We start from the raw sequence: 16,687 nt of genomic DNA, 5'->3' as shown, positions 1-16,687 counted from the left end.
GTCATCCTCTTTTAGAGATTTTGGTGAAACTTTTGCTGTTGCCTTGGACATATCAAAAGCTCCTGATAGAGTCTGGCACAAAGTCTTGATTTCCAAATTACCCCCCTATGGCTTCTATCTTTCTCTCAAGTTTCCTTTCTGACTGTTCTATTGCTGCTGTGATAGACGGTCACTGTTCTTCTCCTAAATCCTGAGGAAATCCTAAATCCTAAATCCTAAATTCTCCTGAGGAACAGTGGTGTTCCTCAGGGTTCTGTCCTTTCACCCACTCTCTTCTTATTATTCATCAATGACCTTGTAAACCAAATTTCCTACCCTATCCACTCCTACGCTGATGATACCACCCTGCACTTTTCCATGTCTTTTTATAGACGTCCAACCCTTCAGGAGGTAAACATTTCATGCAGGGAGGCCACAGAATGCCTGACTTCTGATCTTTCTAAAATTTCTGATTGGGGCAGAGCAAACTTGGTATTGTTCAATGCCTCAAAAACTCAATTCCTCCATCTATCAACTCAACACTACCTTCCAGACAGCTATCCCCTCTTCTTCAGTGACACTCAACTGTCCCCCTCTTCTACACTGAACATCCTTGGTCTGTCCTTTATTTATAATCTGAACTGGAAACTTCACATCTCATCTCTAGCTAAAACAGCTTCTATGAAGTTAGGTGTTCTGAGATGTCTCTGCCAGTTTTTCTCTTCCCCCAGCTGCTAACTCTGTACAAGGGCCTTATCTGTCCATGTATGGAGTATGCTTCACATGTCTGGGGGGGTTCCACTCATGCCGCTCTTCTAGACAGGGTGGAATCAAAAGCTTTTCGTCTCATCAACTCCTCTCCTCTAACTGACTGTCTTCAGCCTTTCTCATCACCGCAATGTTGCATCTCTAGCTGTCTTCTACCGCTATTTTCATGCTAACTGCTCTTCTGATCTTGCTAACTTCATGCCTCCCCTCCTCCCACAGCCTTGCTGCACAAGACTCTTCTTTCTCTCACCCCTATTCTGTCCACCTCTCTAATGCAAGAGTTAACCAGTATACTCAATTATTGATCCCTTTCTTTGGTAAACTCTGGAACTCCCTGTCTGCTTCTGTATTTCCACCTTCCTATGAATTGAATTCCTTCAAGAGGGAGGTTTCAAGACACTTATTCTTCAATTTTTTTACTTTTCTGGGACTGGCATCTCAGTGGGCTTTTTTTTTTTTTATTGGATTTTCGTTGCCCTTGGCCAGTGTCCCTCCTATATAAAAAAAAAAACACTATTCAAGGACACTGGTCTATATTTTAGTGTATTTTCCTTATTTCCTCTTTTGTATGTTGGTGTAATATTTGTTCTTTTCCAGTCTTTTGGTTCTCTTCCCTGTGATAGTGATGTCACCACTAGACTGTGAATTTTATCAGGCAGTTGTTCTGTACATTCCTTCAATATCTTGTTTGGTACTCCATCTGGATCAGATGCTTTAATTACTTCAAGTTCCTCCATCATCTTAAGTATTTCCTCATAACTGACTGGGACTGCACTCAGTATATATCTCACCAACTTATCCCTTCCAGCATCAAACTCCCCTTCCACAGTAAATAACAATCTGAAACTATTGTTCATAACCTCCACCATGTCCTGTTTGGGTTCATTTATACAATTATCTATTATATCTCTTTTATAGTTTCTTCTCTCCATTCTTATTATCTCAATGTACTTGTTTCTAGCATCAATATATTCCTCCCATCTGCTCTCAGTTTTCCTCTTCTTCCATCTATTCCAACCATTTGATTTACAATTTGTAGTTTCTTTGCATTATGTATTGAACCATTCTTTACCCTTTCTACATCTCACTCCTCCTTTAGGTACAAATTTCTCCACAGCAGAATTATATTTCCTTATAAATTCATCTCATTTTCTGGAACATCTACATCTTCAAAGTCTTTCCAGCCCATGGCAACAAACTACTTTCTTAATTTTTCAAAATCATCTTTACTATATTTAAATCTTCTTACCTTATAATTTTCATCAGTGATTACATTTTCATTTTTCAGATTAAATTCCATCAACATGTGATCACTTTTACCTAGAGGGCTATCATAGTGTATTGTTTCAATAATTTCCATGTCCTTGGTAAACACTAAATCAAGTCTTGATGGTTTATCTCTTCCACTAAATCTTATATCACAGTCTACCCACTGAGTCACCAAGTTTTCCACTGTTCAGGTTAACAGTCTATTACTCCATGAGGTCTTACTTCTAGTAGTTGTCAGTGTTTCCCACTTTATCTCCTTACAATTGAAATCACCAACAATAACTATATCACTACTTTCCATCACTATCTTTTCAAGACCTTTTAACACATCTACCAACGTCTCTTAGTGCTCTTCTTTTTGCCAAGCATTGGTCACAGGTGGCACATACACTCCTACATAATTCATTATCCTTTCTTTTCCACTTCTAATCATCACTTGTAGAATTTCAGACTTGTCTTCACTTTTTATTACCCTCTCCACTTCAACACACTTTTTAATCAGAATGATCACTCCCCCCTCCTCCCTTGTCACTTCTGTTTTTCATCCATAAATCATATTTACCAGTGTCAGGAGTTCCCCATTCATTTTTCCATTTTGTCTCACATGTTACAGCAACATCTAGTGAGGTTCTGTTTAATAACTCATTTAATTCCATCTTTGTTGACATTAATCCATTTACATTAGTATAACATACTGTTTGATGTACCATTTCTTTATTCTCATGTCTCTTACTCTTCAGAAAAACTTCTCTTTTTGTTGTTTGTCTTTTTGTTTAGCCTCATTTATCAGCTCCTTTTGCTTCAACCTTTCAATCTCATCCATATCCCTGTTTATCCATACATTTTTATATTCTTCATCTCCAGACAACCTCCAAGACCCACTAATTACCTCTTCTGCTTGTACCTACATTGCAAACTTTGTGTGTGTGTGTGTGTGTGTGTGTGTGTGTGTGTGTGTGTGTGTGTGTGTGTGTGTGTGTGTGTGTCAGATATACACACAGCTCTGCAACACACACTTGTGCACACACACACACACACACACACACACACACACACACACACACACACACACACACACACACACACACACACACACACACACACACACTGCACCCAAATCAGGCAGTTAAAAAATTAAAGACCTGTTGTTGTTTGAGATCCCTTACCACTCCCCGTACTCTCCTTTTGTCTCATCCCACAGGCATTGTCCATGATGCTTCCTGTGTTGTGGTTCCATCATGGCAGGCATGGAAGTGCCTCTCACTGCATCACCGCCTCATGATCATTGAGAGCATGGACACAGACACTGAGGTGTGGCGCCTCTCCCCCATCACCCTCATTGCCAACACAAGCCACTTTTTTTTATCTTGTCCTTATAAATCTATTTACCAGATTGTCAGTTCCACATGGGATTTTTTGTGAGTGTTACTAATGCCTCCTCCTCCTCCTCCTCCTCCTCCTCCTCCTCCTCCTCCTCCTCCTCCTCCTCCTCCTCCAGGCCCTAGTGGGTACGTGGACCTCCTCAATGGACAGATGGACAGAGGCTGGTGTGCTGGCTACATGTATCTTCTCTGTTGTGGCAACAGGGATGACATATGAGATGGCCATGACCAGCATGCCCCTTCAGGTACTGCTGTGGTGCTTGTAATGGTGTTGTAGTGGTTGTAATGGTGGTAGTAGTAATAGTAGACAGTGACTGTAGCTATGGTAATAGTAGTTGTAGTAATTTTCAGTGGTATAATAATAATAGTAATTGGAGATAAACAGCAGGCAATTTACACCAATCTTTTTGACGCATAACCTAACATCATTTAACCCAGCCTAACCTCACAACCTAGCACAATCTCACCCAACACTAAGCCAACCTAATCTAACCTAACCCAATCAGTTATTATTTCAGGAGCTGCATCTCTAACCTAACCTCACCACACTGACCCTCCACTCACATCACATCTTCAGGTGCTGCGTCTGCACCTGCCACACAGTCCATCCTCTGAGGCCGTTTTCCTGCTCATCTTCCCAAAGCCTCAGCGTTATGACACCTATGTGGATGGTGTCTTTGTTCCCCCAGCCAACCTCAACACCTCTGCAGCCGGCTACAAGCTGTTGCCTGAGAACCCCACCCATCCTCAGGCTTTCCTTCCCATGTTGGACAATGTAAGGGATGGCTGTGTGCTGTGTTGTGTTGTGTCGTGTTGTGTTTGGAATGTAAGGGATGGTTGTGTGTTGTGTTGCATTATGTTGGGAATGTAAGGAATGACTGTGTGTTGTGTTGTGTAGGGAATATAAGGAATGGCTGTGTGTTTTGTGTTGTTTGAGGCACTGGAGCTCTGTACTTTGCCCTGTCAGTTTGGGGCAAAGGACCAACTGCTCTGCCTTGTCTCTTCCTGCTGGTAACAGAACAACCACTCAGCCTTGCCTCTCCCTGTCAGTTTTGTCATGCCTCCCTATCTGTTTAGTTTTGTCATGCCTCTCACTGTCAGTTTTGTTATGCCTTTCTCAATTTTGTCATGTCCCCATGTCAGTTTTGTTGTGCCTCCCTGTCAGTTTTGTCATGTCTCCCTCTCAGTCTTGTCATGTCTCTCTATGTCAGTTTTGTCAGGCCTCCCTGTCAGTCTTGTCATGTCTCTCCCTGTCAGTTTTGTCATAGCTCTCCCTGATAGTTTTAGGCAAGGGAAACAATATTATGCCATGCCTGTCTCTGTCGCCACCTCTCCAGCTCACCCAGACCCTCCCCTACAGGCAATGAGGACCAGCTTCTTCCAGCGCAGTGCTAAGCTGGTCCATGTGGTGCTGTGCGAAGGCCACATCCTTGACATCAAGACCACACCCATGATCACCCTCACCAGTGGCCTCATGGTGAAGGAAGATGAATTTTATGAGCAGAACTTGGTGTTGAATCTGGCCAGCCTGTTTGAGGTATCCCCAAACAACATCAGGGTCATCAGTGTTATGCAGGAGCTCTCCAAGAGACAGCAGGGAAGGCTGGAGGTGGGCACAGTGAGGATGCATGTTGGGTCTGGTCTGTGTTGAGTCTGACTGTGGTGGGTGCAGCTGTGTTCAGTGTGGCTGTGTTGAGTCTGGCTTTGTTGGATCTGTGTGTTGTGCGTGGCAGTGTTGGTCTGTGTGTTATGTGTGACCATGTTGTTTGTGGCTATGTTGGGTGTGGCTGTGTTTGGTGTGGCTGTCTGGGCTGCCTGGTCTCCCTTACTAGTAGGAGCTCAACATGCAAGACTTATTCTCAAATGTTTGGGAGTTTCAACTAATTGGAGATCTAATGGAATTTATCTGAGTTTTCAAGGTAATTTTTATGACACTTGTGATAGGGAATGATCTCACCATGAAAGGGCAGGATTAAACCAGTTTATGCTGTGAGGCTTTGCTGTGGAAGTATGTGGACAGCTGTGGTGTGCCTAAGCTCTTGGGATGTAGCAGGGTGGTCCACAAGACTGTCCCATTACACTAGGAGCCAACGGAGCTAAGAGTGTGAGTGATGTGTGCAGGAGTGTGTGATGCTTTGTGTGGGCCATCCTGTGTGAGATTGCCAGCCTGGTATATAGATAGATAGATAGTGGTAGTTTAACAAGGACTGTGCCAAATGAATGGGAAAGTTGCCTATGAGATTCTTACTATTCATTATATCTGAAAATAATTACTAAAGAGAACAAAATGTTTAAGAATACAACTTAAATTTACTTAGGCTGAAGTGGCCAGCGCTCACACTACAAGCCTGAATGGTGAGGAGGAGGAGGGAGCAATTGGTGGGGAGGTGATTCCCTACAAGAAGCTGGTGCAGAGTCTGGAGAAGGCCGTCAATAGATTCCAGGATGGATCATGCAGCAACTGTGCCTCTCTCTCTTGGTAAAGTGAACCTCTGCTCTCTGTTCCTTTGTGATCTTATGTTGTCTCTTCCTCCAATGCTTCCTCTTAAGGCAAACACTACTCTGTCTCTTTACTGCCTTAAGTCATCTCTCACTCCTGTAACTCCTTTTGGTAAAATAACACTGTTCTCTGCCCCTTTACTGCCTTGAATCATGTCCTCCTGCACTTTGTCATCAGCTGAACCATTAACAGAGGTAGTGTGTTCCTCCAATACCCACCTCTCTTCCTCAGGTGAGTGACCCCATCGAGCCACCACCCAAGGAAACCCCTCCAAAGGCCACAGAGGAGGAAGGCAATGTTGTCATTCTGGATGCCAAGCTGTTCTACAAGCAGCAGGAGAAGGAGGTGGCAGAGAAGATCAAGGAGAGCCTGGCAGTGACTGAGTATGCCAAGCCATCCAGTGCATTGGTGCTGAGTGGTGTGTCCAGCAGTGTGGTGCAGTACACAGTGTTTGAAATGCAGCTGTCCTTTACTGTGCTGGATACAGAGGTGTGTGTGTAGTTGTAGTATACAGGGACTAAGCTACACACCTCTGGTTCTGTCTCCTCCTTTATTCATCCATCAGTTTATGTACATTTCTTGCCTCTCTCACCTTTGTTTTTCTACTTGTGATAAACAGGGGCTGGGCTACATTCCTTATCCCATCTCTGTATTCATTCAGTTCTTGTGTGTGTGTGTGTGTGTGTGTGTGTGTGTGTGTGTGTGTGTGTGTGTGTGTGTGTGTGTGTGTGTTTACCTAGTTGTATTTACCTAGTTGTGAAATACAGGACAAGATCCACACTAGGCTTGTGCCGTCCCATCTCCTTATCGACTTTTATCTAGATTTTCTTTAAATTTATGAATTGTCTTTGCACACACAGTCTCATCCTTAAGTTCATTCCACACTGTTATACTTCTGTGTGGGAAGCTATGTTTCTTGATGTCTCTTCTGCAAACACTCCTATTCAGTCTCCTTCCATGTCCTCTTGTGTCTCTAGTATCTGGTATCAAGAGGTCTTCTCTGTCCGACTTTTCCATTCTTTCCAGTATTCTATATATATAGCTATCAAATCACCTCTTTCCCTCTTTTTTTCTAGTGTAGTCAGGCCCAACCTCTTCAGCCTTTCCTCATAACTATACTCTCTTAAGCTTGCAAGGATTTTAGTTGCAGCTCTGGATTCTTTCTAACTTTCTTGTATCCTTTTTCAAACTTCGACCACACTGATGCTGTGTACTCCAATCTCGGACGTATCATCGTTGTTATCAGTTTTTTATCATATCTTCATCAATATAGGAGAATGCTATCTTGATGTTTTTCAGCAGTTTATATGTTTCTCCTATAATTTTTGTTTATGTGCTTCCCAAATGATAAATTATCAGTAATAATTACTCCTAGGTCTTTTTCTTCTGATCTTATAGAGATTTCCTCATTCCCAAAGTAATAGTTGCCAATTGGTCTTTTCGCACTTTTTCCAAACCTCATCACACTACATTTTTTAGCATTAAACTCCATGTTCCACCTCATTAACCCTTCATTAATCTTAATTAAGTCCTGATTTAAAGCATTGCAATCCTCTTCATTTGTTACTTTCCTCATAATCTTAGCATCATGAGTGAAAATGTTCATGTAACTTTCTACACCTTCTGTCACATCGTTTACATAAACTGTGAACAAAATAGCCACTCGTTACTGTTCTCCAGTTCGACCTGCTGCCTTTAATTACTGTCCTCATTTCTCTGTTTGTCAAAAAGTCAGTCATCCACTTTAACAGTGATCCACTGAGTCCTCCAGTTGTTTCCAATTTCCATATTAGTCTTCTGTGTGGAACTTTATTGAATGCTTTTCTCAGATCTAAGTATATGCAGTTGGCCCATCCATCTCTCTCTGGCACTATATCTATTACTCTTGAGTAGAAATATATCAAATTTGTGACATAAGATCTCCCTTTTCTGAAACCAAACTGTTTCTCTGTTATCACCTTGTTGTCTTCTAGGTATTTCACCCATCTGTTCTTGATAATCTTTTCACAAATCTTTGCCACCACACTTGTGAGTGATACAGGTCTATAATTTAATGGATCTTCTTTACTTCCAGTCTTGTGGATTGGGGTAATATCTGCCCATTTCCAATCTATGGGTACTCTACCTTTTACCAGGGTGGTGCTAATTATATTGTGCAACACTGAGACTAATTGTGAGCTATGCTTTTTTAAAATCCAACTGGAGACACCATCAGGACCCATTGCTTTCCTTACATCCAGGTCTTCCAACATATTCTTTACTTCATCTACTGATGTTTTAATCTCCTTTAGGTCGGTCCCTTTTTCTAATGCTGTCCTCTCATCTCTGAAATCATTTTCCTTAGTAGACACAGAGTGGAAGTATCTATTAAACACTTCAGCTACCTCTTCTGGGTTATCCACTATCTCTTCTCCAGCTTCTACTGTGCTTATTTCATCTTTACTCTTTAATTTTCCATTAATGAATTTATAAAATAATTTTGGTTGGTCTTTACATTTCTCCACAACATTCTTTTCAAAATTTTTCTGCTCATCTCTGCGAGTTTTAAGAAATTCGTTCCTCTTCCTTATATAATTGTTCCACAGGTCCAGTCTCCTGTTTTTCTTCCACTTGTTCCATGCTTTTTCTCTCTCCAGTCTAGCTGTTGCACATCTCCTGTTGTACCAATCCTTTTTGAAAAGGTTCTCTGTTGATCTTTTGGGTACCCATTTCTCTACTCCCTTATTATAAATGTCCAGGAAAGCTGTCCACTTTTCCTCTATGTCCTCCTTTTGAATAACCATGTTCCAATTCACTTCACTGAAATACTTCCTAAGTTGTCCAAAGTTAGTCTTGCTGTAGTTTAGCCATTCTCTTCTGTGGTCCTCTTTTCTTATACTGAGGTTATTATCCGTAGCTGTGAACTGAATCAGCACATGATCACTTTTTCCTATTGGGTTTATGTATTTAAGGTCTTCTACTATTTCTTGTTTCTTATTGGAAATTAGATTGAGCCTTGAAGGTGCTTCATTTCATCTAAATCTTGTGTCATCTGTAACCCATTGTGTCAGGACATTTTCAATAGCCAGGTCTAGTAGCTTGTTCCCCCATGATGGCTCACTGCCTTCCGTGGTCCAATTCTCCCAAGATATCTCTTTACAGTTAAAGTCCCCCATCAGGAGTATATCGTCATTTTCCTCAAATAACTCCTTGTGTCCTTGTGTCCTCAAGCATTTTGTTATATTCATCCTCTCTCCAAGAGTTGGAATAGGGGGGAACATAAGTCACCACAATGTTACAGTATCTTACAATATTCTGTCTTAAGTTTATTTTCAATACTTCTGCCTCCTCCACCCCATATGTGACAGATTCCACTAATAAATCCTTCCTAATTAGAAGCATCACACCTCCTCCCTGTTTATTTTTTCTATTTCTCATCCAGAGGTTGTATTTTCCTTCACCAATATTTAATATATCCCTTCACTTGCCAATTTAATTTCAACAATTCCCATGATGTCCGGTTTCTCCTCTTTTAATTTCTTCGATCTCTCCAGTTAGCTCTTTTTCTTCTTGTAATGTCCCCACTAATTTTTCCACACATGTCTTTTCCTTCTTTTCTCTTTCAGTCCACTGAGGTGTATACTCTTCCTTCAGACCGAATACCACGACAGTTTTTTTCTTATCCTCAGTTTCTCTCACCAAGTTTTCTTTGTTTTATAACTTGAACAACTTTTTCTGTTAGCTTTTTGTTGTTTGCCTTTGTTTGTTCCTCCACAATTTTCCTAAAATCTATCTTTTCTTTCTCTTGTTCTTTCTTCCAATTTTCCTGTTTTACATTTAACTCTTCCACTTTGCCTTCATGTTCCATTGCTTTCTTTTCATATAACGTTTGTTTTTTATGTAGATCGTCTTATGCACCTCTCCACACCCCCTTCTCGGTGATCAAAGTTTCAACCATCTTCTCCATCTTGTCAAATCTATCCTTCATTTCCTTCATTTCAGTTTCCAGTGTGATAATTCTCCTTCTCATCATTGCTTTCCTGACCCTTCAGTCCTCTTCCCCAAATCCCGAGGTCTCTCTGTCTAGCCTTCGAGACGGTCCCCGGACCATTGGCATAAACAACATGGTGGGGACCGAAGTAGACCCCCCTTCACCGCTCATTATAACAATTTAACTGCTTTGGAGATGGAACAGCAACGAGTAGAACCAGTGTGAACTCTCATACTCTGTATTTCCACTAGGGCAACTCTCAGTGACGTAGATGGCTGGATTTTTAGTGTGTGTGTGTGTGTGTGTGTTTAGTAAACTTTCAGGCCTTTTTGGTTCCCATGAAAGGACTCAAAGATACACCAATAATTATTCTCTCTCTCTCTCTCTCTCTCTCTCTCTCTCTCTCTCTCTCTCTCTCTCTCTCTCTCTCTCTCTCTCTCTCTCTCTCTCTCTCTCTCTCTCTCTCTCTCTCTCTCTCTCTCTCTCTCTCTCTCTCTCTCTCTCTCTCTCTCTCTCTCTCTCTCTCTCTCTCTCTCTCTCTCTCTCTCTTGCTTCTCTTCTCTTCTCTTCTCTTGCAGGGTGCACCCACCAATGACCTGGGCCACAAGAGTGATCCCTGGCAGGTCACGGCAAGTCTCTTGGGAGGTCCGCCAGGTGCCATCCTCATGGGCACCACAACAGTTCCCAACAGGAATGGCACTGCCATCTTCACCAACCTGTCTGTCAGCAAGCCCGGGGAAGGCTACAACCTCACTTTCACCATCATCTACCCCAGCTATGCTCCAGCCCTCACCACCACCCTGGAGGAGACCTTCAGGTAGGTGCAGGTCTTTATTTATGTAAGAGGGGGACTGGTCAAGGGCAACAAAAAGTTTAAAAAAGCCCAATGAGAGTGCCAGTCCCTAAAGAGAGGTCAAAAAGAACCATCCAAAGCTGGAGCACAAGTGTCTGGTGTAAGAACAGAAGAATAAGAAAATAAGTGAAGCTGTAAGAAGCCATCAGGCCTACACATGGCAGTCCCTGTACAAAGCATGCTTACCTATTTCCACCTATCAACCTCATTCATAAATTTGTGTAATCTTCTTTTAAAGGTCACTAAATAATCAGCTTCATTACTGAGTCCATTCCATTCATCCTCCACTCTATTTAAAAAACAATTCCTTCCTATCTCCTTTAAATTCAACTTAATCAGGGTACATTAATAGTGTCTCTAGGGATTAGACCTTGACAGGATACTGAGGGAAATGCAAGTCTGACATACCAAAAAGGAGAGAAAAGGATCTCAGTATTTACCAAGATATAATTACTATTGGAGTCACATAAGTGATCTAATAGTTGGTCTTCTTTTGGTCTCCCCTCAGTGCATAAGTGATGTAATAGTTGGTCTTCTTTTGGCCTCCCCTCAGCTTGACACAGATGAGTGCAGCAATGGTCCTGCAGCAGCCCAGCATAGTGCAGGCCGGACAACCCACCACCATCACTGTTCACTTTGTTGACAAGGACTCTGGCTTGGTTTTTAATGGCCTGGCTTTCAAGGTGAGGAGACAGACAGGCATGATTGACTTAAATGTTGCATATAAAGAGTAATAAAATAATATAATCTTTGTTAACATGATGTGAGGAAGTGAGGAGACAGACAGGAATGATTTTTTTTTTCTTTTTTTTTTTATAGAGTAATAAAACAATATAATTTCTGTTATTGTTCAGTTTGTTGACAAAGATTCTGGATTGTAGTTTGATGGCAAGGCATTGAAGGTGAGGAGATGACAAAATCAAGTTAAATTTTTTGGGATAGCGTAATAAAACAATATTAATTCTGTTATCAAGAGGCATTCAGTTTGTTGACAAGGACTCTGGCCCAGTGCTTGGATGGCAAGACTTTAAAGGTGTGGTAGACAGGAATAATCGAGTCAAGTTTATTTTTTGCATACATGCATGAAGTAATAAAGCAATATTATTTCTATTATCATGATACATTCATTCAGTTTGTTTACAAAAATTCTGGCTTAATGTTTGATGGTGAGGCTTTCAAGGTGAGGAGATGGACAGAAATTACTAAGTTAATGAAGGGACTGTAATTAACTTTTTTGAATGAAAATGTGTGCAAAAAGCAACATTGGTCTGTGCACACTGAAAAATCATCCAGCACTTTGGCAACAATCTGCCAAAGTTTGAGCAGTGTGTCTGAGACATAGCTTGTTTACACTCAGGCTTTAGATTACACCTTGTGGTACTCCTTATGTTTTGCTGTTTTTCATAATTATACTGTATCTGTTTTTTTGTGTGTGCATGATTTTTGGAGACTTTTTCAGATGTGTGGCATGTTATCCCTAAGTGGTGGGAGGGGAGGGAGTGGGACAGTAATTACTGGATAATGAGTCAGTACTCAGTTGGCCTAAGGTGAGGCCAGGGCATGTATGTACTGCCATGCTGGTGCCAGACCATCCACATGACTCATAAAATTTATGAGAGGAATTGTGTTACTATCTTCTGTGAAGACCATAACCATAGCAGAGTCTTGTAAGTACAGTAACTAGGGTGTTGTAGGGAGGTCCACAACACTGTTCCTTCCCACCAGAGACCAGTGGGCCTAAGAGTGTGAGTGATGTGTGTGTGAGTGAGTGTTGCTTTGTCTGGGGTTGGTGGCCTGGTGTATAGATAAGTAGATAGATGAAGGGAGTAAAATTATACCCTCTCTGTTATCCTTCCATAAGAAAGCACAGAAGTTGAGAGGAATTGCATCTGTACTGTATTTTCTTTCCTGAGCCTCTTCTCTCTCCTCCTCAGGCCAGACATTTGTGGGCAAACTGCTGGCAAAGACTGCTGAGGGACACTTTGAGGTTATCCAGAGGTATGCCAAGTAAGAAACAGAAGAGAATGTTACAAGGAGGAGGCAGCAGGCACCTGCCAAAATGATAATTACTCCCAGTGATGTCTAAAGCACTGGATGATGGGGTGCTGTGAACTTATCATTAAACGCAGCTGTGACCTCAATGAATGTTTCCCTTAGTGTCTCACAAGAAAAGGGGACAGTCACAGCCTGCTCTCTAAAGACAACTCTCTTCCTTCACACAAAACTACAAGCATCTAATTACACACACACCCTTCACTCAATTATCATGGAGACTCCTACACCAGCCTCATAGAGTCACCATCGGGGGAGGGGACAACAAATGTCCCCAGGTCAGACTGCTCTTCTGGTATCGACCCTAAGTGTCTTGACACCGCTCAACTTTTTCTTCATTAACTCCTGCAACATTTGCAGTCTTGGATCCAATTTTCAGTCTGTAAAAACACCATCTCTCCTCTACTAAACCTAATTTTCTTTTCCTCACTGAAACACAGGTGTCTAAGGCAACTGACATTAGCCCCATTTTTGTTCTCTCCTACTTTCTCTATCCTCATTTTCAATCCAAAGCTGGATGTTGCATTTATGTGCACAACAACTTAACCTGCTCTCTTGCCCATGCTCTTGAATCTTCCGAGTTTTCCACCATCTGGCTACGATTACAGTCACTCTCAAACTAAATGTATCTGTGCTGTATACCTCTCACCTAACTCCTCTGACTTTAAAAAATTCTTTGACTTCTTAACTTCCAAAGTGGAGCACATTCTGACCCTCTTCCCTTTTGCAGAGATCTCCATTCTTGGAGACTTCAATGTTCACTACCAGCTTTGGCTTTCCTCTCCCTTCACTGACCATCCTGGTGAACCAGCCTTCAACTTTGCTATCCTCCACAACCTAGAGCAATCGGTGCAACACCCTACTTGTATTACTGACCATCTTGGAGATATGCCCAACATTATTAACCTTTTCATAACCTCTAATCCTTCTGCTTATGCTGTCACCCTCTCTTCTCTGTTGGGCTCATCCAGTCACAATCTCATATCTTTATCTTGTCCTGTCACTCCAATCCTTCCTCAGCATCCCCATAAGCAGAAGTGCCTCTAGGATTTTGCCTCTGCTAGCTGCAGGGACCCAAGGAGGTATTTTGCTGATTTTCCTTGGAATGACTACTGCTTCCATGTCAGAGACCTGTCTGTGTGCAGAGTACATAACAGAGGTAGTAGAGTCTGACATGGAGGTGTACATTCCTCACTCTTTACCTTCCAAATCTTGGTTTAACACAGCTTGTTCTCTTGCTATACATGATAGAGAGGTGGCCTACAAAAGGTACTTAAGCCTTCCATCACCAGAATATCATGGGCTTTATATTTTTGCCCGGAACCATGCCAAGTCTGTTCTCCATCTAGCCAAAAACTCCTTCATTAACAGAAAGTGTCAAAATCTTTCAAGATCTAACTCCCCTTGTAACTTCTGGCACCAAGCCAAAAACATCTCCAATAACTTTGCTTCTCCTTTTCCTCCTTTATATCAACCAGATGGTACCACTGCTATCACATCTATCTCTAAACCTGAACTCTTTGCTCAAACCTTTGCTAAAAACTCTACCTTGGACAATTCAGGGCTTGTTCCTCCCTCGCCTCCACCCTCTGACTACTTCATGCTACCTATTAAAATTCTTCACAGTCATGTTTTCATGCCCTCCCTGGCCTAAACCCTCGGAAGGCTTATGGACCTGATGGGGTGCCTCATATTGTTCTCTGAAACTGTGCCTCTATGCTTGCACCTTGCCTAATCAAACTCTTTCAACTCTGTCAGCATCTACCATTCCTTCTTGCTGGAAGTTTGCCTACATTCAGCCTGTTCCTAAAAAGGGTGACTTCAAATCCCTCAAACTGCCATCCTATTGTTTTAATTTCCTGCCTATCTAAAGTTTTTTTAATCAATCATCAACAAGAAGATTCTTAAACATCTTTCACTTCACAACCTTCTATCTGATCACCAGTATGGGTTCCATCAAGGCCACTCTACTGGTGATCTTTTGGCTTTCCTTACTGAGTCTTAGTCATCCTCTTATAAAGATTTTGGTGAGACTTTTGCTGTTGCTTTGGGCATATTAAAAGTTTTTGATAGAGTTTGGCACAAAGCTTTGATTTCCAAACTACTCTCCTGTGCCTTCTATCCTTTTCTCTGTAACTTCATCTTAAGTTTCCATTCTGACCATTCTATTGCTGCTGTGGTAGATGATCACTAGTCTTCCTTTAAATCTACTAACTGTGGTGTTCCTCAGGGTTCTGTCCTATCACCCACTCTCTTCTTATTATTCTCCAGTGACCTAAACCAAACTTCTTGTCTTATCCACTCCTACACTGATGATACCACCCTGCACTTTTCTACGTCTTTTGTAGAAGTCCAACCCTTCAGGAAGTAAAGAGTTCATGCAGGGAAGCCACAGAAGACCTGACTTCTGATCTCTCTAAAATTTCTGATTGGGGCAGAGCAAACTTAGTATTATTCAATGCCTCAAAAACTCAATTCCTCCACCTATCAACTTGACACAACCTTCCAGATAACTATCCCATCTTCAGTGACACTTAACTGTCCCCCTTTCTACACTGAACATCCTTGGTCTGTCCTTTTCTTATAATCTAAACTGGAAATTTCACATCACATCCCTAGCTAAAACAGCTCTTATGAAATTAGATGTTCTGAGACATCTTCACCAGTTTTTCTCATCCCCCCCCAACTGCTAACTCTGTACAGGGGCCTTATCTGTCCATGTATGCTTTACATGTCTGGGGGGTTCCACTTGTACTGCTCATCTAGACATTATGGAATCAAAAGCTTTTTGTCCCATCAGCTCCTCTCCTCTAACTGACTGTCTTCAGCCGGTTTCTCATCACTGCAATGTTGCATCTCTTGCTATCATCTACCGCTGTTTTCATGCTAACTGCTCTTCTAATCTTGCTAACTGCATGTCTCCCCTCCTCTGACGGCCTCGCTGCACAAGACTTTCTTCTTTCTTTCACCCCCTATTATGTTCACCTCTCTAATGCAAGAGTTAACCAGTATTCTCAATCATTCATTCCTTTCTCTGGTAAACTCTGGAACTCCCTACCTGCTTCTGTCTTTCCACCTTCCTATGACTTGAATTCCTTCAAGAAGGAGGTTTCAAGACACTTATCCTTCAATTTTTGACTGCTGCTTTGGACCCTTTTATGGGACTGGCATCTCAGTGGGTCTTTTTATTTTTTGGTGGGGGGAGGGGGAGGGTTGTTGCCCTTGGCCAGTGTCCCTCCTACTTGAAAAAATAAATAAATAAAAATATCACCACCCATATCTTCCCAACACAAATACTGACAACAGCCCCTGTGTCAGGCTGTATGTACCAGATGAGGCCGTGTCAATGCTCACCTTTGAGAACGTCATATTTGAGGCGCCTGACGTGAGACAGCAACTCATAGCCAAGGTTGCTGTTGTCTCCGCTAGCTGGTACGTGGAGTCCTCTCGAGTATTGGTGTCAGTCTGGTAAACTCTGGAGCTCCCTGCCTATGTCTGTACTTCCTTATACAAGACACTTCTTAAATTTAGGGTAATTCTTTTGGCTCTGTCTTCTAGAGACTGGTACCTCAGTGGGCCCTTTTATTTTTATTTATTTATTTATTTATTTTATTTCATTTTATTTTATTTCATTTAATTTCTTTTTTTTTATTTTTTCCTCTCTCTCTCTCTCTCTCTCTCTCTCTCTCTCTCTCTCTCTCTCTCTCTCTCTCTCTCTCTCTCTCTCTCTCTCCCCTTTTTGTTGGCCTTAGCCAGAGTTTCTCTTACATAAAGGAAAATCTTGTATACTGATGTACATACTTATGGAAGTTAGGATAAAATGTATTGCATGTTGATGTACTGTTTAAAACCCCAATACCTCACACTACAGACTATTAAAGATACAGAATCCTTGCTGAACCATCACTGGAACC

The 16,687-nt window shown here is 41.8% G+C and overlaps 1 protein-coding gene across 32 annotated transcripts in view; it reads left to right on the top strand.

The window, feature by feature from the left end:
- LOC135098357 (uncharacterized) overlaps positions 1–16,687 on the top strand; it is a 49,809-nt gene that overhangs the window by 24,793 nt on the left and 8,329 nt on the right. For 15 of the 32 annotated variants that reach the window (XR_010266867.1, XR_010266870.1, XR_010266869.1 and 12 more), the window contains exons 1-4: positions 5,721–5,877; positions 6,130–6,387; positions 10,447–10,685; positions 11,275–11,404. Coding sequence is in view for 21 of the 32 variants with exons in the window: in XM_064000677.1 (XP_063856747.1) it covers positions 5,851–5,877; positions 6,130–6,387; positions 10,447–10,685; positions 11,275–11,404 (654 nt within the window). In the remaining 11 variants the exon portion in view is untranslated. Of the gene's footprint in view, positions 1–3,217; positions 3,328–3,514; positions 3,644–3,975; positions 4,174–4,758; positions 5,008–5,716; positions 5,878–6,129; positions 6,388–10,446; positions 10,686–11,274; positions 11,405–12,655; positions 13,052–16,091; positions 16,206–16,687 lie in introns of those variants that run through there. The other 17 variants (XM_064000689.1, XM_064000694.1, XM_064000693.1 and 14 more) reach the window with 5 other exon arrangements.

This window comes from Scylla paramamosain, unplaced genomic scaffold (assembly GCF_035594125.1).
Source record: "Scylla paramamosain isolate STU-SP2022 unplaced genomic scaffold, ASM3559412v1 Contig57, whole genome shotgun sequence".
NCBI classification, from domain to species: domain Eukaryota; kingdom Metazoa; phylum Arthropoda; class Malacostraca; order Decapoda; family Portunidae; genus Scylla; species Scylla paramamosain.
This window is presented reverse-complemented; position numbering and strand designations above follow the sequence as displayed.